Source organism: Eptesicus fuscus, chromosome 7 (assembly GCF_027574615.1).
Source record: "Eptesicus fuscus isolate TK198812 chromosome 7, DD_ASM_mEF_20220401, whole genome shotgun sequence".
Taxonomy (NCBI): Eukaryota; Metazoa; Chordata; class Mammalia; order Chiroptera; family Vespertilionidae; genus Eptesicus; species Eptesicus fuscus.
Window position 1 is genome coordinate 77185161 of NC_072479.1, and position 20794 is coordinate 77205954.

The 20794-nt window shown below is 37.6% G+C and overlaps 1 protein-coding gene across 2 annotated transcripts in view; it reads left to right on the plus strand.

Moving 5' to 3' along the window:
- Positions 1-6478: 6478 nt before the first annotated feature.
- Positions 6479-20794, plus strand: part of ABCC9 (ATP binding cassette subfamily C member 9) — a 120287-nt gene continuing 105971 nt past the window's right edge. The window contains exons 1-5 of one of the 2 annotated variants that reach the window (XM_054719223.1): positions 6479-6582; positions 6932-7046; positions 9933-10094; positions 13588-13729; positions 18605-18726. In XM_054719223.1, coding sequence (XP_054575198.1) covers positions 9953-10094; positions 13588-13729; positions 18605-18726 — 406 coding nt within the window. In that variant the 5' untranslated portion in view covers positions 6479-6582; positions 6932-7046; positions 9933-9952. Of the gene's footprint in view, positions 6583-6922; positions 7047-9932; positions 10095-13587; positions 13730-18604; positions 18727-20794 lie in introns of those variants that run through there. The other variant, XM_054719224.1, reaches the window with a different exon arrangement.

Sequence of the window (20794 nt, forward strand, 5' to 3'; positions counted from 1 at the left end):
CCAGGGACAGAGGGTAGTATAGCAAAGGTGGAGATTTATTGAAGAACAAGTACAGACTCCCACATGGGGAGGGAGAAAGGGTCCCACAGAGTTCCTTTTCCCTATGGCTTATAAAGGCTACAGATCCTTGTGCCTTGATATCCCCTCTGATTGGTCACTCTTCCCTTAGACTGGTTACTATAGTAACTCCTGAGCTCAAAGGTCAAACCTCACATGGGGCATGTGAGGTTCTCCCCCAACTCCTTCCTTATTGTTTTCCTATTCCCTTTGGGCTTTCTTCTTCTCCTTCTGGATGAAGGGCTTCCTCCCCTTTATTTTGTAAATAAAGACCTTTTGCTGTTCCCAGCTCCCTCATTCTATGGAAATGTACCTGTTGCAGCTTTCCAGCTTCCCTATTCTATGGAAATATACCTTCTGCTGCTCTGCATCCCTGTGCTTCTTCCATGGTCCCCTTGATTTCTAAAATTTCTAAAATTTCATAAAACTTGTCTTTTCACCCCTAAAAATTCCTGTTTCAGAGCCATGAGGGTGAATAAGTTCTCTTCTAAAGAGTATAGGAGGTGATGAAGGAAGAGAACCTAAAGTAGCAACTAAATGTAGGGAGTAAGTAGTGAAGGAGTCTCTGTAGGGGACTGAGGAAAAGTAAACTACCGTATTTTCCGGTGTATAAGACGACTTTTTAACCCAGGAAAATCTTCTCAAAAGTCGGGGGTCGTCTTATACACCGGGTGTCATCTTATAGGGTGGGTATATCCCAAACTCTATATTTTAACTGGAAAAGTTGGGGGTCATCTTATACGCCCAGTTGTCTTATACGCTGAAAAATGTGGTACTCGAAATGTTGCGGAAGACCAAAGAAAACCAAGGACGCTTCAAAGAAGAGGAGGGACACTGTTTAATACACTGGCGGACTCAGGGAACAGCCGTCCAAATCTGAGTGAAGGAACATGCATGGGGCTTTCCTTTATATCTCCCTGTGGTCTTTGTCCCACAAATATGGATTATGCTTCCGGTCCTTTTCACAGACCTTGCAAGAAGGCCCCCAGGTGTTGGGGGTCTCCAGGCCATATCTGATGGTCTGGCCTGGCGCCAGCGTTAATAACCCTCCCTCCGGGGCAGTGCACTGTCCACAGCCCCATGGCCTCTGTAACCGGTTCTGCAAGACCAGTATCTGGGAAGGAGGTAGTGACTTAATTATAGGTTATCAAGAATGTACACCGAGCTTGCTGGCATGGATTCAGATCACTATCCCCCAAATATCAGGGTTACATTGGAATTAGCCCTTTTTCGCCTTCGCAGAAGGAAGAGTTTGATGTGTTAAAACAAAGGAAGTAAACTTTCAAAAAGGAAGACAATTAAGAGTGTCAAAGTGGTAGAGAGAAGCCAGGCAGGATTAAGACTAAAAGAGGCTGCAACGTTTGGTAATTAAGGAACTGTCTGGTGCATTATTCTTCCGAAAGGGTGTTCTGTTCTCTGTCGCACTGTGACAGTGGCGATTTAGGCCGTCACCATCTCTCACTTGTTTTGCATCCCTGTTTCCATCTCATCCCCACCAATCTGTCTTCCACATCGCCTACAGAGAGATCTTTTTAGAGTAGGGATCTGGTCATAGAATCTCATGCTTGCTTAGGAAACCTGGGAAGAAGCTTCACATTGTTTAGCTTGAAATACATCCTTATCACAAACCAGTCTCTAGCAATCCTTCCAACTCACTTTGTCTTCATTTATTTATTCCACATGAAGCTACTTAGTTTTTTTCAAGCGTGAGAAGCCTTATCAGCTTCTGAGTTTCTTCTGCACATGCTGTTCTTAGTGCTTGGGAGACTTTTTGAGCCTCATTCTTCCTCACCTTCAGCTGATGATGAAAAATTCTATATCTTGGCTGTGGTGCCAGCCACGTGGCAATATATGTTTGTCAAAACTCATAGAACTGTAAACTTTAAAAGTTCGATTTTGCTGTATACTATATCTAAATAAACCCCCTTAAAAAGGATACCTGGAAAATCTCCAAATAATTGGCAAATAAAACAATTTTAAATAAACAGTGAATCAAAGAGGAAATTTCAGAGAAAATTAGAAAATATAAAGTCAATAAAAATCATTTTTAAGCTAAATAAAATGGACGAATCTCAAGCTATACTGATCAATAAAACACAGGAGACAATGCAAACTATCAAGATTAAGAATGAAAGAGGGGATATCAATAAAAATCCTATAAGACATCAAAAAGATACTAAGGAAATAGTTTGAACAGCTCTGTGTCAAGACATTTAAAACTTAATTATTCCTTTCAAAGAACAGATTATCTACACTAACACAAGAAGAAAGAGAAAAGAGAAAATTTGTGTACCACTATATCTTGTCAAGAAATTAAGTTCTTAAATAAAAGCCATTTATAAGGAAAATTCCAAATACACATTTGGAAAAAAATAATAATCTTATCAATTTTTTTCCCCAGAAAACAGAGGAAGGAAATATTTCCAAATTCGTTTTATGAGGCCAACAAAATCCTAATATCAAAACTGAATGAAGACATTGCCAAAACAAATAAACAAAAAATCTTCTCAAAGCCCCCCCACAAACTTCAATCTCTATCTCATACCATATACAAAATTACATCCAAATTAGACCCTACACCCAAACATAAAAACTGCGCCCATGTTTCATATTTCTAGAAGATGTAGGAGAAAATGGTCTTAAGGTTGTGCTATTGTCTAAATGTTTGTGTCCCCCCTCTCCCCCCAAATTTATGTGTTGAAATCCTAACCTCCAAAGGTGATGGTATTAGCAGGTGGGACCTTTAGGAAGTGATTAGGTCATGAAGGTGGAGTCTTTATGAATGGGATTAATTCCCTTATGAAAAGAGACTCCAGAGAGACCCCTAAACCCTCTGCGATGTGAGGACACACACACACACACACACACACAACACACACACACACACACAGAAGTCTGTGACCCAGGAGAGAGCCCCTGCTTGACCATGATGGCACCATGATCTTGAACTTTGAGCCTCTAGAACTGTGAGAAATTGCTACTGTTTGTAAGGTACCCAGTCTATTATATTTTGTTACAGCAGCCAAAATAGACAAAGAGAGGTAGACAAAGAATTCTTATGGCAAGACCCTACAGGTCTAACTCATCACTGACCTATGTGTCCTGCAGGAGATCTAGCAAATGGTGTGTGCTCTAATAAACCTTTATACATTTCATACATTTGTAAAATGTATGAAAACTATTGTGATTTTTTTTTGTAAAGGCAGAACTACTATCAATTTTAACGTAACAAATTGAAAAAAAATATTTGTCATATATGTAAAACAGGATTAAAATCCTTCTCTTATTAAAAGTTCATGTAAATAATAAGAAATTCCATTCAGTGTACAAGTACGTGGCCAAGCTGTTCACAATAGAGGAAACACAAAGATTAACAAATATTAAAAAAACACACATTGAATTTGACATATAAAAAACATTGAATTTGACAGATAACAAAGAATTGTATGTTAAATGTCAAATTATAAGATTAAAATAATATCCCATGCTAGTTAAGGTGTAAGTGTAATAGTATCACCGGTCCAAAGTTTGTGTGCCTGATGCTTCAAAAGGCCAAAACTCAAAACATCAGAGTTTGGAGTAAGGAATGGTTTATTGATTTAGAAGGCACCAATAGAGAAGATGAAAGACCTAATGGTTCCTCAAATTCATTTTAAGAGAGTACCGAGTTCAAGGGAAGGGGGGAATGGGAGGGGCAAGAGGTAATTAAGGACCACAGACAACTGAGTGCCAGGAGGGGTCTGAGGAAGATTGTACTTAGTCTGTTGACCCTAGTTGATGTGAGTCTGGTTTGGAGGTTCCTGAAAATCTTTGATAAACAATGCATAGTTCCCTTATCACCTTGGGAGAGGCTCTTTCTGGTAAGGGGCTGTTTTTGTAAAACTCACGCCACAATCAGAATTCCTCTAATGATTATTATGTCAAGAAACGCTGGAAACCTGCATATCAATGATTAATAAAAACCTATTATTATATGCAAGACGCTATTAACTAAAGGCCTTGGGAACAAAGCAAGCTGCAACAAGATGGAGTCAGAGAGGCCAAGCATTTCACTCTGTTACCATAGGTCATCTCATACAGTTTGGGGAAATTAGTACAAACTTTTTAGGAAAGTTTGATTACTACTTTTGACTCTGTAATCACTTTTCAGAGACGGTATCTTAAAGAAATTATCGGATACAAAAAAAGCTATAAAAATAATTTATCATATAATTATATATGGTAGTGAAAATTTGGCATTTCTTTGCCTAACAATAGGAAGATGGGTTTAAAATGTTGGGATAGCCACATAATGGAATACTATGCAGCCATTTAAATGATTTCTATAAAGTTTTAAAAATACTATTGGGAAATAATTGTTTTTATTTCATTTTTTAAAGAAAGAGTATTTTAAAAAATTAATATATTTTTATTGATTTCAGAAAGGAAGGGAGAGGGAGAGATAGAAACATCAATGATGAGAGAGAAGCATTGATCAGCTGCCTCCTGCACGCCCTCCACTGGGGATGGATCCAGCAACCTGGGCATGTGCCCTGACTAGGAATGGAACAGCGACATCCTGGTAGGTCGACGCCTAACTACTGAGCCATACCGGCTGGGCGGGAAATAATTGTTTTCAAAGATACTGTGAGGAGATAAATTGTTTTGTGATTGCCAACAATATAAAACATACATAGAAAAAAAATAACCATAACATAAATACTAGCTTTTACTGAACGGCAGATACTTTCTCAGCACTTTAAAGGAATTATATTATTTATCCTCACATCAAACCTATAAAGCATTTAAAAAAAACTTCTACCATTGAACAGTTGAGGAAACTGATATACAGAGTCTCTGGGGTAACAAGTGGGATAGCAGGATTTGATAGCAGGCAAGCTTCTGCACCCACGCTTTTAAGCACTGCACTATATGGCTTGTTTTTGTTAAAATATAACAATGTTTTCAGTAGTTTTATAACTTTGGGGGCTCATTGGCCTCCCTGATACTTTTCTATATCTTCCAAAGTTTCTACAATAAGCATTTATCATTCTAAATAATCTTAATAATGGTATTTTTTTTTTTTTTAAATCAACTTGGTTTTGTGTAGTCACACTCAGAGCCTGTATCTGGGGATTATTTGCAGCTCCCTAGCTCCAGTACCTGGATCCCCAATCTTGAAGCACTCTCTTTTCTCCCTGCGCGCCTGTGTCGCCCCAAACAGCTCTGGAGGTGCAGTTAGTTGCCAAGCTTTTAAAGGCCGCAGGGCCTGAGCCTTGAGGACCCTCCCTGGTGCGGCCCCACGAGGCCCTGCAGACCCCTAGCGGCCACGGGTTCCAGTTTCAGTGGCTGACCAAAGCCAGGCACCCATCTGGGAACGCGGCGTCCTTCCAGAGTGAGGCGCCCAGGAGGAAATCCCCAGGGGCTTGCAGGGCGGGAATCGGCCTCTGCCCACAGTCGGAGAGGCCAGGAGGCCGCCGGGGTTTAGGGTTCAGGTCCGGGATCCAGCTCCGGGTGCCGCGGCCTTGGAGAGACGCCTCTTGGGTTAGGGGGTCGCGCGGGGAGCCCTAGAGGCAGCAGCCCGCCTGCCTGACCATCATGGACCAGATTTAGGACAGTTGCTGAACACAGCGCTTCCTTCAAGCCGACTGAGCACTGGTCCCTGGGAAAACGGGGTGTTACTTGGAGAAGGTGGTCTAGGAGAAAATTGATGGCTTGCGTCCTGGGGGTCGTGGGGTTACTGTGGAGTGAGTGTGATTTAAACACGTTATCTTCTTTAAGGATACACGATCTCTCTAACTCCGGTGGGGAGCACGAGTAGGGGGAATTCTTTGTGCAGCCGTGGGAGCCCAAGTCCCACTTTGGGGCGCTCGGAGGAGGGTCGCCCTGCGGGAGCGCGGCCCGTGGTCCGCAGGAGGAACCGAGGTCTCCAGGTGCCCGGGGGCAATCACTCGCCTGGAGCCTGCCTCGCTCCTGTAAAAACGTTCGCGCGCACTAAGAATGCATCCCGGCAGCCGGTTCTCCTGCCTGGAACGAGCCCTTCATTGCCCTGGCCTGCTCCGTGGGGGGACACGGTGAACCCCCCAAATCTGCTTCCTTGCGTGATTCACGAAAGGGCGCACACATAGAGCCCGGGGGAGAAAAATGCAAGGGCATGCCTCGCGTACTTTGACGTGTTAAAAACCAGACTCCGGTGAATCCTTGCACCACACAGTGCAAGTTTCGGTGTCGGATGAAGCCTGGGGGACGCGAATGACGGGTGTTTGTAAGAAATCCCGGCACCGCGCGCCCCGAGTCGGCGGCTCCCGAGCCGCGGAACGCCGGGCCGAGCTGGGGGTGGGGAGGGTCTCCAGTCGCAGGCGCTGCGCTCGGGGCTGCTGCCCAGCTTCCTGCCTCCGAGTCGCCGCCGCGTCCGCCCCAGCCCGGCACAGGGTGTGCAATGTAGAAACTCGATAGGAGGCGGCAGCTGATCTCCCACCACCCTAAAAATAATCCACCGCGGCGCCCTGCGGGCTTCGGAGAGGGGAGGAAAACTCTGCCTTCGGAGTAAGTGAGCCCGCGTCTTTTACATTCGTATCATTTTAACCATTTTAAGCCGCCGGTTCGGGACCTCCTGTTTCGCCAACCAAAAGGCGCCCGCGCGCTCCCCAGCGCGTGGCCTCCCCGGTGGCTATTTCTAGGGTTCAGGGAGCGGGCCCCAGCCCGGGAGCAGAGGGCGTGGGGATCAGGTTTCCAGCGTTTCTTGCAAAACGGCCGGCTCCTTCTTAACCCACCGGAGACAGTGTAAGGAGTTAATATTCTTTTTTTTCCCCCCCTCTTAGACATTTACTGGGTTTTTCACGAAGTAGCTGTCTATCTGCTTAATTTTTGTTATTCTTTGTTTTTTTTTTTTTAGGAGTTCTGCTTTCCGGTTTGAAATTTACCCTTAAGACAGTGTAGGAAGCCGGTGTTTTGAAGGGAGCGCCAGTGCGCCAGTAGGGGTTTGAAGCAGCGTCAAGCGAATACCCAAGGTATTTATTTGTTGCTTTATTTGTTTAGTTTGGGATTTAAAAAAAAAATAAATCCATTGGCGTGTCTGTGTAAGGAATCTTATCTGCGGAGCAGTGCCAACATTTCCTTTGGTTTGGGATAGAGCTTCAATGCGTGCGTTCGATTCAGGCACTGAATCAGAAGTCAGTGGTCATGTTTTTGGGTGGTGATTTTCCCATTCGGATCTGTCATTTATAGACAGATAGGTAGAGAGACAGATAGATAAACAGACAGACATATTTGAGCTCATGTTTTATGAACCATCGTCTGAATAACTTCGAGACGGTGTTACATTTGTTTTCATAACTAGTTGATCTGATCCTGAAAATGCCCTAGATAAGGATAAAGTCCTAAGTAAATTCTTTAAAATGTAACGTTCCTTTGTCATAACATAATTTAATCTCTGAATAACTAAAGAGTGAGTTATTGTGTAAATAAGAATGAAAGCTTTCATGTTGCTTTTTAGTGTGTTTTCTTTAGGTGTTCCCAGCATGTTAACTTCTCAGGGATTGCTACTACGTTAGAACTGACACTCTCTGCTGGATGAACAAGAAAGAGCACTAGTTTTCCCTTATCTTATGCGTGTCAACTAAATCCAAATTTTTTAACTCCTGAGGGTGGTTCTTCATAGAATGCTCCTCAAAGAATAAGAATACTGGGAGTAGAATTCTTGACATGAAATCATGTTTGGTCATCTAGGAGTATTTTTGTTTGTTTGTTCTTGCTCTGCAGACCATCCCTATAACAAAATTTCACTTCAGATGTTTGTCTTTAAAGTTCATTTAGTCAGGTTCTCTAATTCTATCAGCTGTCCTACACAAATACTTGAACATCTTTCCGTGGGTTTATGCTGGTGAGGAGAAAAATGTCATGTCTTCCTGTCTGCTCTCTCCTCCCTCTCCCTCCTCCTTGATGCTGGGCCTCTGTCAGTGCTTAGCTGAACTAGACAGATCCAGAAGGGGCGGGGCTGAAAGATGTCAGGGGTCAGAATTTAGCCAGCAAGAGCAGCAATTTGTACCCTTCTCAAACCCCTTCTAACTTAACCTGGGTTCTGCTGGGAAACCTTGAATGATATTTGGAGACCTAAGAATTAGTTAAAAATCCTGGTTGAATAAAAACTCTTACGCTAAACACAATGATTTTCAATGTATCTAACATAAGTTTATTCCTTCCTTCTTTTTGTCCCTATTGGGTTGTAATATGGTCTGGCAGTTAGAATGTGCCACTTGCACATTCAAAGGGAGAGGATGGAAGAGGAGGCAGGTGAAAAGGCAAAAGGAGAGATGTGAGAGACAGTGGACAGGTTGGGAGCGAGGAGGAATCTGAGGTTAGAGATTATGGTAGAAGGAAGAAAGCATTCTAAAGCTTTTGCTTTATCAATCTGAAGTATGCACCTTCATGTGATAATGTTATTGTATATTTCTCTGACTTTTACACCGTAACCTTTACATAATACCAAGAACTATTGGGATTGATGTAGCCTATCAGTCTAAGACCACAGGGATCCCTGTGTCTAGCACAGGATCAGCTTCTGTAAGTATTTTTACAGTTAATTACTTAATGGCCTAGTATCCCAGATAGCAGGTACAGGACTGAAAATGTTCTTTGACTTTTTCAGGTTGTTGTACTTCTCTGATAATTTCTTTCCACAGTCACACACATTTATCCAAAAGTTACTTAATTGGTTGGTTTTCGGACTGATTAAATACTAAGCAGGTTATACTTAGAGCTAATGAAGTATACGTTTTGAAAATTCAGATTACATTTTTAGCATCTGACTCAGTGATAATGACTAAATGTCGAGGTTTATAAATGTGGCCAATTGGAATATTATCATTTTGGATAAAATTATAAAACCAGCTAAAATAAATAAAACAGTTTATACATGTCTTTCAATTTAGAGTGTACTTCAAGTTTTCTTTTATTATGTCTATTAAAAATTCATTATTAGCTACTATTACTTTTTATTTTCTGATTTTTATCTTTATCAGAAATATATCTAACATAATTATAAATCATAATTTCTGTTTTCCTGTTATTTTAAAGATCTTAAGTTATTTTTAATTCTTTTATCCAGCTTAGAATCTTATAGTTGATAAAAGATTTGCCATGTATATAACCTTATCTTGAGTTTTTTTTAAGTATGACTTTTTTAAGATAGAAAAAGTTCAACTAGAGAGCATATCAATGATTAATAAAAACAAAAAAGGTTTACCAAAAATAATATGTGAGAGGAACTCCAAATAAGCTTTACTAGACTGTAAATACATAGGCTTTCTAACTAGTTGTTCTATTTATATAATGCTGTATAAAACTTTTGTTTGAAATTTGGTTTCTCTAATAATTTACCTACTGTGGCCAATCTTTTCTATGTAACACTATTTTTTTTCCCAGGAAAAAATATTATTTGTGACCATTGATTTAAAAAAAATCAATGAAAGGGTAGAGAAAAATAGTACTATTTTAGTTATTCAAGCCATTGCCAGCCTTTACTAATCTAGCTCAGAATCCAGGCTTACATAAATGTGGAAAAGAAACAAAGTCCAGTGAGGCTAAAATCTTAAGCTGCTACTTATTTTAATAAGAACAGGTAAGTTATTTTCTTTGAAAAAAAGATTGGAGGCTGTGTGATACAGCTGGACAAACATAGTTTATAGTCAGACACCTGGGTGTGGATGCCAGCTACTCTACTGGTTGACAAGTTACTTAACCAATCTGAACCTCAATGTCTTCCTCTGTGAATTGTGAATAACTCTACTAACATTGCATGGTTTTTCTGAGGATTGAAGATAACACCTTTTTAAGGCTATAATTTTATAATGGAAAATTTAATAATCAGAGGCTCTCCTTTGTTATCTTCATTTTAGAGTAAACCATAAAATAAGAAATGAACCTTTCATTCTGTGGCGACAACATTTCTTCATATAATATCTACGGTGGTGTTTTACAAAATACCTGCTTTGTGGATGCCCTCAACCTAATTCCTCATGTCTTCCTATTGTTTATCACTTTTCCAATATTGTTTATTGGTAAGTAATCTGTTCCATATTGCATCACCTAATGTTTATGAAAAGGTCTTATTAATGGCTGAGATTTGGTATAATGTTGACTAATTTCTCCAAGATGAGAAGTGATATATAACTCTGTAAGAAAAACAACAACAAACACAAGCAAGTATTATGTGTTCCAGTTATTTATTTATTTTTCCCTAATACTCTGTAGGTAAAATAGAATTTACATGTCATCTTAGAAATGGACATCAAGTAGCAGCAATAGTTTTGTTTTTGTTTTTTTGAAGAGGAAAAAGATAATGATATGAAATAAATCAAAAGCATTTGTTGAGTCTTACTTTGTGTTAGGTAAAGAGAATGGAAAATGACTAAAACACAGTACTTGCCTAGAATATTCACTGGAATAGTCCAGTGAAACAGATGTGTCAAAGTTAAGATAAATGATTATAATAGTCCCCCTTTATTTATAGTTTCGTTTTCTGCGATTTTAGTTACCTGCAGTCAACTGCACTCAGAAAATACTAAATGGAAAATTCCAGAAATAAATAATTCATAAGTTTTAAATTGATGTTGTTCTAAGTAACATGATGAAATCTTGTGCCTTCCCATTCTGCCCCACCAGGGATGTAGTTCATCCTTTTGTCCAGTGTGTCCATGATGTACATGCTCCACAATCATTGGTTACTTAGCCACCTCAGTGACTATCACACTATCACAATGCTTGTGTTCAAGTAATTATTTAATAATGACCCCAAAGTGCAAGAGTAGTAAGAAAGTTCAAATATATCAAAGAGAAGTCATAAAATGCTTATTTTAAATGGTAAGGTGAATACAGAGCAATTAAATATTTTGAGAGAGAAAAAAAGAACATATTCACTTAACTTTTATTACAATGTACTGTTAAAATTGTCTGATTTTATTATTAGTCATTTTTGTTAATCTGGTGTTTTTCCAAACATATAAATTAAACTTTATCATAAGTATGTATAGGAAAAACAGTATATATATATATGGTTTGGTACTATCCTCAGTTTCATGCATCCACTGGGAGTCTTGGAATGTATCTCTCAAGGATAAGGGAGGACTGCTATATACCACATTGTAAGTCCAATTACAGATATAGGAACAAATTTTCCTGGGAATTAACCTGCTAGAACAACTAACTTTTCTTGGAGCTGGAAGGGAAGTTCTGTTATACTAAAGCATATCATGTCATGCAAAGGCCAACATACTCTTGACACATAGTTTTTCATGTTAAACCAATATATTGGGACTACAATGGCCATTTATAGAAAACTAGTCATTTATGTGGTATTATTTGTAGGACAATTACGAGTGGCATTTGGTCAAAATTAGAACATCTTTTTTTTTTTAAGTGCAATTCTATAATTAATAATTATTTTTTGACATCCAATTAAGTTTTTAAAAAATATTTTATTGATTTTTACAGAGAGGAAGGGAGAGGGATAGAGAATTAGAAACATCGATGGGAGAGAAACATCGATCAGCTGCCTCCTGCACACCCTCCACTGGGGATGTGCCCTCAACCAAGGTACATGCCCTTGACCAGAATCGAACCTGGGACCTTCAGTCCGCAGGTCGACGCTCTATCCACTGAGCCAAACCAGTCAGGGCCAATTAAGTTCTTTAGAATAAGTATTATGACATTCCTATCTGCATTTATAGCATCAAACACAAAGGCTGGCAAAAAAGATATTTAAATCAAGTGGAATTGGAGTGAACATTGTCAATGGGAAAAATGCAGACTATCTCTAATACTGGCTACTGGAGCTAATGAGAGTACATAAATAAATCTCAAAGTGGTATCAAGTATGAGGAAAACTATAGTGCTGCAAAAAGACACAGGGCTTGCCTGCAAGAGTTTATGGCATAAATTCTAGTAAAACATGTTAACTGTAACTAATAATCTAATAGTAATTTCATTTGGAAACAAATAAGACATGAATCAATTTTCTTTTTAAAGAATGCTTCAAGGAATCCCATTTGTTCATAAAGAAATTTCTTCCTGCAATATTTCAGGCACAAAACTCATTTTTAAATTTATTTATTTATTTTATTAAATTTATTGGTGTGACATTGATGAATAAGATTATATAGGTCTCAAATGTACATTTCTATGATACATAATCTGTATGTATTCCGCCCATCACCCAAAGTCAAGTCATTCTCTATCATCATATATTTGACCCCCTTTGACCTCCTTCCCTCTAGTAACCACTATTGTCTGAGTCTATGAGTTTTTGTTTATTTTTCTTGTTTGTTCATTTGTTGCTTTAAGTTTTATCCCACATATGAGTGAAATCATATGGTTATTAACTTATTTCTCTTAGCATGATATTCTCAAAGTCCATCCATGTTGTTACAAATGGCAGTATTTCATATTTTCTTATGGCTGAGTAGTATTACATTGTATATATGTACCATATATTTTTATCCAATCATCTGTCAATAGACACCAGTTGTTTCCAATTTGAAAACATTTATTTGCAAAGACATATATGCACCTCTGTATTCATTGCAGCATTATTCATGGTGGCCAATACATTCATTCTTGACACATGTGGGACTTCTCTGCATTCAAAAAATCAGAAAAAAATGGTGACAAATGAGACAAAGTGGAGTTTTTTCCTAGTATACCACATATGAGTTGGCATTACTCTAGTTGTTTGAGGGAAACCATCAAAATTTTACTAAATGTAATGAAATTTTTCTCCAATGGTGAGCTAAGGGTGAACCTATTTTGTTCTTTTTAAAAATATATTTTTATTGATTTCAGAGAAGAAAGGAGAGGAAGAGAGAGATAGAAACATCAATGATGAGAGAGAATCATGGAATGGCTGCCTCCTGCATGCCCCTAACTGGAAATCTAGACCACAACCTTGGTTCATAGGTCGATGCTCAACCACTGAGCCATGCTAGACGGGCCATTGATTCTGCTTAAAGCTCAACAATGAACAAGACTTTAGCTTTCTTTGAGAAAATATCTCTACCACTGTTGAATAGTGCTGGCTCAATCATAGGTTTTCATTTTTCTCACATGATATGCATATGATTAAGAGTTGACTCAACTAATGAGTTCTATATTTCATCACCACATATGACCTTTTTTGTTAGTCTCCCATAGATCCTATGTTTTGAGAGATTTTAGACACCAAATTTATTTTATTAATATTATCATTATTTTTTTTCCTTTTGAACGAATTAGAAACCTGTCAGGAAGAGCTCTGATTAGCATGAAATAATCATGCTGTCACTCAGAGGTGGTGGTATTCCTGAACAATGCCGTAAGTGTTAACTCGTTAACCTAGGTAGTCTTGTAAAAATAATTTTGAAATTATTTTTTTAACATAATGAAAATAGGTCAGGATTTCCCCTGTTTCTCTAGAAAGCGCTAGGTTTCATGATCTCCCCAAAGCATATCACAGTGTTAATTGTTTCCATGATTATAATGGATACTTTTACTTACCTCTTTACTTTTTTCTTTTTTCAGGGTGGGGCAGTCAAAGCTCAAAAGTACAAATTCATCACAACACATGGCTTCACTTTCCTGGACATAACCTGAGATGGATTCTGACGTTTGCTCTCCTATTTGTGCATGTTTGTGAAATAGCAGAAGGCATAGTTTCAGATTCGTAAGTGACTTGACTTAGTTAATGTGATTACACTATGCATGCAAGAGGCTGTGTTGATAAGGGTAGTAGCTAAGAGCGTGCCATCTCAGGTCTAACTTTTTGGTCATAACTTAGGAACAACAGCTGCCACCCAGTATCTATGAAGATCAAGCATGTTGGCCATATTTTTGTATTGCTACTTAATTTCTTTGATAATACAAGTACAGATCTCCATGGCTTGTATGCATCAACGTACTTTCTGTTTCTTTGCTCCTTCATCTATGTAACCCTGACAGAAAGTTCTGTCCTTTAAAACACTTCGATGTTTACCTTGTCTTCCAAACTAGGTATGAATAGCATATATATATATATATGTATATATATATACATATATATATATGTATATATATATATACATATATACATATGTATATATATATATACGTATATATATATGCTATTTTTAGCTATATGACATATAGCTCTATATGACATATACCTCTAATAACTATTTATTTATGTATAAATGTATAACCAGTTCTCAGATGTTTCCATTTATCTTGTAAAGAAGCAACTATAGATGAGACAGGCATTAAAGGAGCCCAAGAACCTGTTAGGATATAGCTAACGAGGCACAGCACAAAATTATTTTAAAATCAGGGTTTGTCATAAAGCCCTGACTTTTGAAGAAATTTTGTCATTCTTATAAAAGAAGAATTTTGTATCAGGCAGTTAGAATATAATGAATTCTATTTATAAACTTGAACATAATGTAGGGAAAATATTTTTATCACATAGTAACAGAAAATAAACTTAGATGATAGAAAAGTTTTGGTTATGAAATTATGCTAAACGGTACACCTTTCATGAAGAATTGATATGCAAGGGCCTTTAAAGATTTTAAAAGGAAAGCTCCAAAAAAACATTCATTTTCCTCTTATCTAGTAAAACTTCCCTGGACATCTGTTTATGTTTTGCTGTTGTAATTAACAAGGAATGGAACTTCTAAACTTCTGACACAGAGCCAACTATTTTGTAATGTCGTATGAGAGTTCTGTACATATATGTGCACATCGTGGTTTCTGATAAAAAGAAAAACCCGAGGCTCTAAGATATGCCGTGTCTCCAAGCATTTAGAAGCTTCATTGGCTGTTGTTATCTTAATGATAATTGTTTAAAACACTCTGGCATATTTGTACTATATCGTATTAGCATAGCCAATTCTAGTGTTCATTTTTTTATTCCCTTAATATATGTATGGACTGACTTGACATGTTTCTATGTGTATGTATAAAGTGGAAGATTAGTTAGTCCAATATTTCCTAAAACTCTGACATCACATTGGCAAGGATGACTTCTTTCCAGCCTCATGGTTGGTGTCAGAGACTTAGAAGAGAGACTGAACTAATAGTGATGAGGACATATGCTAATGGCAGGGCCTTGTTTTATAGTGGCAGTGGTACAAGAGATCCATGCTAAAAATAAGCAGAGGTAAACTTTTGATCTTGCCCTATTCCTCCCATTCTTCAGCTATAGCTGTCTTCCCCTTACCCTTTCTATCCAAGCCTCTCCAAAGCCATCTGCCAGTTACTTTTGAACCCATAGACTTAGTTTGCTTTCTCTTGCCTTGTCCTATTCTGGAAACTGCTTCTACAAGAATCCCAATGAACATTAATAACATCTTAATGTATACTCTGTTCTCCTTAACATAGTTATTATATTTGATGCAGCTAATCATTCCTTCCTTCTTTATTTTATTAAACAAAATATTTATGAACTATATTTTACTTAAAATATTACTTATGCTCATTATAATTAGCAAAACAATGCAAAGACCTTCTTAATTGAATAATTGATTTTTATAGTAATACAGATATTAAAGCTATTAATTTTTCTTTTGAAATATCCTTATCTGTTGCGTTGATATTTGTAATGTGTTATCTTTTTTTTTATTTCTATGTAAATAATTTATTATTCCCGTATAGATACTCTCCTAGGTCTAGGAATCATTTTTAGTTTGCTATTTAGTCTAACTTGATAGGTTTCTTATAAGAGCATGTAATTTGTTAAATGAATACTTTGGGGGATTTATTAATATTTTCATAATAGTAGAATACTTGATATATATTCTTTGTAGGAGATGAAATTTTATTGATTTTACTGATTGGATTACTAAAGTCCTGTATCTTTATTATTTTTATATTATTTAATCCATTACATTCTAAAATGTGTATTAAAATCTTCACTATTATTATGTTTTCATTTGGGATTTTTTAAATCATTTTCTCTTTTTGGAAATTATACTTTTGTCCCCCATGAATGTGCACTTTTTAAATTTTCTTCCTAACTTTCTGACTAAAGATTTTCTGCTATAATGAGATGCATACGCTACCACAGAACACTGAGATCCGTGAATCACACTCTAAAAATAATAGAGCTTAAGGGAAAGATTAGGGTTGGGGAAACCAGTTGCAACCCAGACCATTTTGTAACTAGAGCACTAACAATATGATAGTAATCCTAATAAAAAAACTTGAATGGTTAAAAGACACAAATAAATGGCACAGTACATATAAAACCTTACAGTAGCTACTGCTATCTTTATTCATCCTTTATTATTGCTTCCCTTAAAGATGTTTAATCATTCTTTTTTTAAACTTCTTTAATTGACTATTTGCTTTATTATAATTATTTATTACTGAATATGTTTCTGAGTACAGTTTTTTCAATATTTTGTATGCTTTCATAACTAGTATGATTATTTTAAAATATCCTAAATATTAAGTGATTTGTAAAATTCTTTCTTTTGTTCAATAATTAAAGAGTATTAGAAGTATTGCTTAATTTCTGATGAAATATTTATTTCCTACTTTTTCTCTTTGAACACTTTGAACTACTTCAAAAGTGGTGGGTTGTTCTTAAGCCAGTTTTTATGCTATCACACTTTCATTAATATGTCTAAATTAATGATTCCAAATTCCTCACTGCTCCTGTTACAAATCTCTACATACGCTTGCCTATTAGACAACTTGCTTTGCATGTTTATTCGTCCACACATTCCTGCTGAAACTTATTGGCTTCCTCTCTCCAGTTTGTTCATCCTCTTAAAATCTTATTTGTTCACACCACCATCCACTAAGGCACCGTGGGAATTATTCTCTACATCTCCTTCACCCTCACCCTCATTCTGTAACACTATTAAAGTCCTGTCCATTTTAACAATTAATATTTTGCAAATACATTATTTCCTCCATGTTTCTGCTGCCAAATCTTAAGTCAGGGTTTCATCATCCCTCACCTGGCCTATGCCAACACTTTGCTAACTGCTTTCTTTCCTTCCAAGTCTTTCCCCTCACCTCAAACCTAAACACTACCTCTCAACTCCATTATTCCCATTACTAACAGATTGATCTGTCTAAAACTTAAATCTGACTGTACCACTTACCTATTAAAATATTTCAATCTTTTGCAAGATTAGATGCTAGCTCCTTACATAGCATACAAAGCCCTTTATCCTATCTCATTACACTACTTGGAATTTTGAACATGTTATACTGTTTCATGCTTCTATGTATTTGCACATTCTGTTCCCTCATTTTAAAGTGCAGTTCTACCACTTTCCTGACAAGTGGATTCCTTTTTACATTTCAGTTTCCATTGCCAACCATACCTCTTCTGAAGTGACTTTCCCAAATGTTTCTCTTTCCCTCACTCTCAAAAAAGTTACTTTCTTTTCTATACTGCTTATGCACTAAAATATTTATGTACTTGAGAAAATATAAATGTTCCATTGTGTGGCGTTGCTATTGCAAAAGGAGTTGAGGGTTGTCTCCCATGCAAATCTGTCCTGTCATGTTTCTGACCCACCTCAAGGTCTCTATTGTCTTCAGAACAAAGCCTCTTCTTCTTGCAATCATACTGAATTGTTTGTTGTACCCTTGAACTTATCTAGACCCTCTGCCTGGAGCTGGCCTCCTCTCTCTTCCTCTGGGTAGTAATTTCTTATTCTTTTTTAAAATATATTTTATTGATTTTTTTACAGAGAGGAAGGGAGAGGGCTGGAGAGTTAGAAACATTGATGAGAGAGAAACATCGATCAGCTGCCTCTTGCACACCCCCTATTGGGGATGTGCCCGCAACCAAGGTACATGCCCTTGACCGGAATCGAACCTGGGACCTCTCAGTCCACAGGCCGACGCTCTATCCACTGAGCCAAACTGGGTAGGGCATAATTTCTTATTCTTAAAGTTTCCATTCAGAAGTCCATTTTGTTTTAACAAAGCTTCCTCTGTCACAGACACTAGCTCTGTTATGTGCTCACCGTCCCTTCACCTGGGTTGTAATTTCCTATATACTATTACTATCCTCCATAAACTCTAAATTTTGTGACCACAGACACTGTATCTTGTCTGTGACCTGTTGCATCCCAGAATCTAATACAGTGTCTGGACCAGCTAACACGTATGTATTCAATGAATTAATGAAAACGGAGAAATCACTGCAAAGGTTAGGAAAACTATAAAAAAATAAACATACTTTTCACATACATTAGAGTTTATTTTCAGTGGATTGTTTTTACTTGCTATAGGTGTTAAAATATTTCAGCAGGTCTTCCCTTTAGCTTTGGAGCAGTTATATATTTGCTTTTGTTGTTCACATTTTAAGGTCTTGTTTAGCTGTGTTTATTCAGCCCTCCATGTTAAGGTGGACCCTTTCAATAGAATTATGTCACCCCAACATAATCTTTCTTATATGTTCTCTTGGCAACTACTCCTGTATTCTGTATTTTAAATATCTGATTGCTAAAAGAGAGTTTTAACGAGGAAATTGGGAACAAAATGAGAGTCTATCTGGAGCCATCAACTGTAGACACTGACACTGTACCGCTCTCCGTAGACGGCGGGAGTCGCGGCATCTCCACCTCTTCATGCCAGCCGTGATGGGATTTGTTGCCACTACAACATCAATAGTATATTATCATAACATTGAGACATCAAATTTTCCTAAATTACTTCTAGGTAAGTATGATCAAGTGTCCGCCTTCCCCCAGAATTGCTATTTGTTTTCCCTTTTTCTCATAGAAACTGCTATCAGCGTGGGTTGGGTTTGGGAAGAATTAAACATGGGAAAACTACAATGTTTCATTCTTCTGTAGTCTCCCAATAAAGGTGGAGGGAAAGATAAATTGAATTGCTTTAGGCTGTGAAACATCATATCCTGAGGACCTCTGTTCTCCACTAAACACTCCTCATGATGTGTTAGTGTGTGGCAGCAGGAAAGTGGAGGGGATGTGCTGGCCTTCCGGCTTGCAGAAGCTGTACTCTAAGAATCAGAGCTCTTGTGAGGAGCTATTGCACTGTATGGTCCCATGAAGCAGTCATCTCATCTAGTTCCACATGTTTCTGCCTTCGGCTTGGAGCCCTGAGGCATTTTCAGAAGGTACAAGCCTTTCATTGATACTGTGGGCGTGTCACACTCTTCCTAGAATTGCTGCCAAGGAACTGGGGGGCTCTGTGTGGCAGAGTATCCTTCATAGCATGCTGAAAACGATGCTGTCCTGCCTGCCCAGCGTGGCTCAACGGTTGAGCCTTGACCTAGGAATCGGGAGGTCACAGTTCGATTCCTGGCCAGGGCAATGGGTCAGGGCAGTGCCCACTGTGGGGCGGGTTGCAGGCTCCATCCCCATGGTGGGGCGTGCAGGAGGAAGCACAGCCTCTCATCATGCCTAACGTCATCTTTTCAGCTTCTCTTGCCTCCCAGTCCTGTAGAAATCAGAGGCTGTCTAAAATGTTCCTTACTTTTTCCTTACGCTGAAATAACGTAAGTCATCCCAATTAGTTATATTCAATATTCTGACCCATCTTAGCATTCGTTGTTGTACACTTTCATAAACAGAGCTAAGAGGAAAGTATAGAGCGTGGATCATGGATGGGCTTCAGGGACCTGTGAATCTCCTAAAACTATAGACAGAGTTGTATGTGTTTGGGTGTGAATGAATGCTTACAGTTTTATAAGGTTCATAAATTTCATTTGATTGTATATGAGGAACATAACATTGACTGATAGAGAAATTAAGAAAAGTAATAATTAAACCACACATTTTGAGTGAGAGTAAGGGGGAGAGATCAACCAAAGCACCTGTATGCATGCATATAAGCCTAACCAATGGACACAGACCACAGGGGGGTGAGGGCATGAGTCGGGGGGGGATAGGGGAAATAAGAACCCATATGTAACACCTTAATCAATAAAGAAATTTAAAAAAATAAACCAGACATTTTTTCCACACATTTTAAATTTTAATGTACATTAAAATTTAAAATGGGTAAGAATATATTGATTATTTAATTTTATGGTGCATTGCATTATTTGATTGGGCAAAGGTAATCTAATAATCTAATAAAAATACATAGGCAGGATAAATATTAATTTAAATGGCTTATCAATGTCTGCATTATCTTACTAGAATGCTCTTTAGTACAAAATGACAGAGATATTATTACAGTAATTTTTTATGGAGATGCCCCCAAAAAGTGAAATTTCTGATGGCAACAGCAAAAATATACATAGCATTGGGAATTCAATACACGACATTAAGTTTCTGAAAAACTGAGGATAAAAGAGCTATAAGATAGAATTAGAAAGGAAAAGTGCATTTTAATAATATTTTGAAGGAAATGTGATCAGGTTCTGACTGTAATTCTTATGTAGATACCAGGCATAATTTGATCATATTTCTGGAAGAGGTAAAGAATAGTCTAACTTTCTCCTTAGTTTAGGAAAGAAATATTTGGACCTAGAAAGATCACACTTATTTTAAGATCACAAAACTAGTAAATTTGACCCAACATTATATTATGACCATTACCAAACATACAGAGAGTTGAAAGAATTATGCAAATACTCATATATCTACTACTTAGATTCTTCAATTTATATATTTTTTTCTATTTTATCAAATATCTACATCTTTGTGTCCCTCTTCATAGATCAGCACATCTTATTTTTGATGTACTTAAAGTAAGTTGCAAAAAATAAAGTTGCAAACATTAATATGCATCATCCCCTGATGATTTCAACATGCAT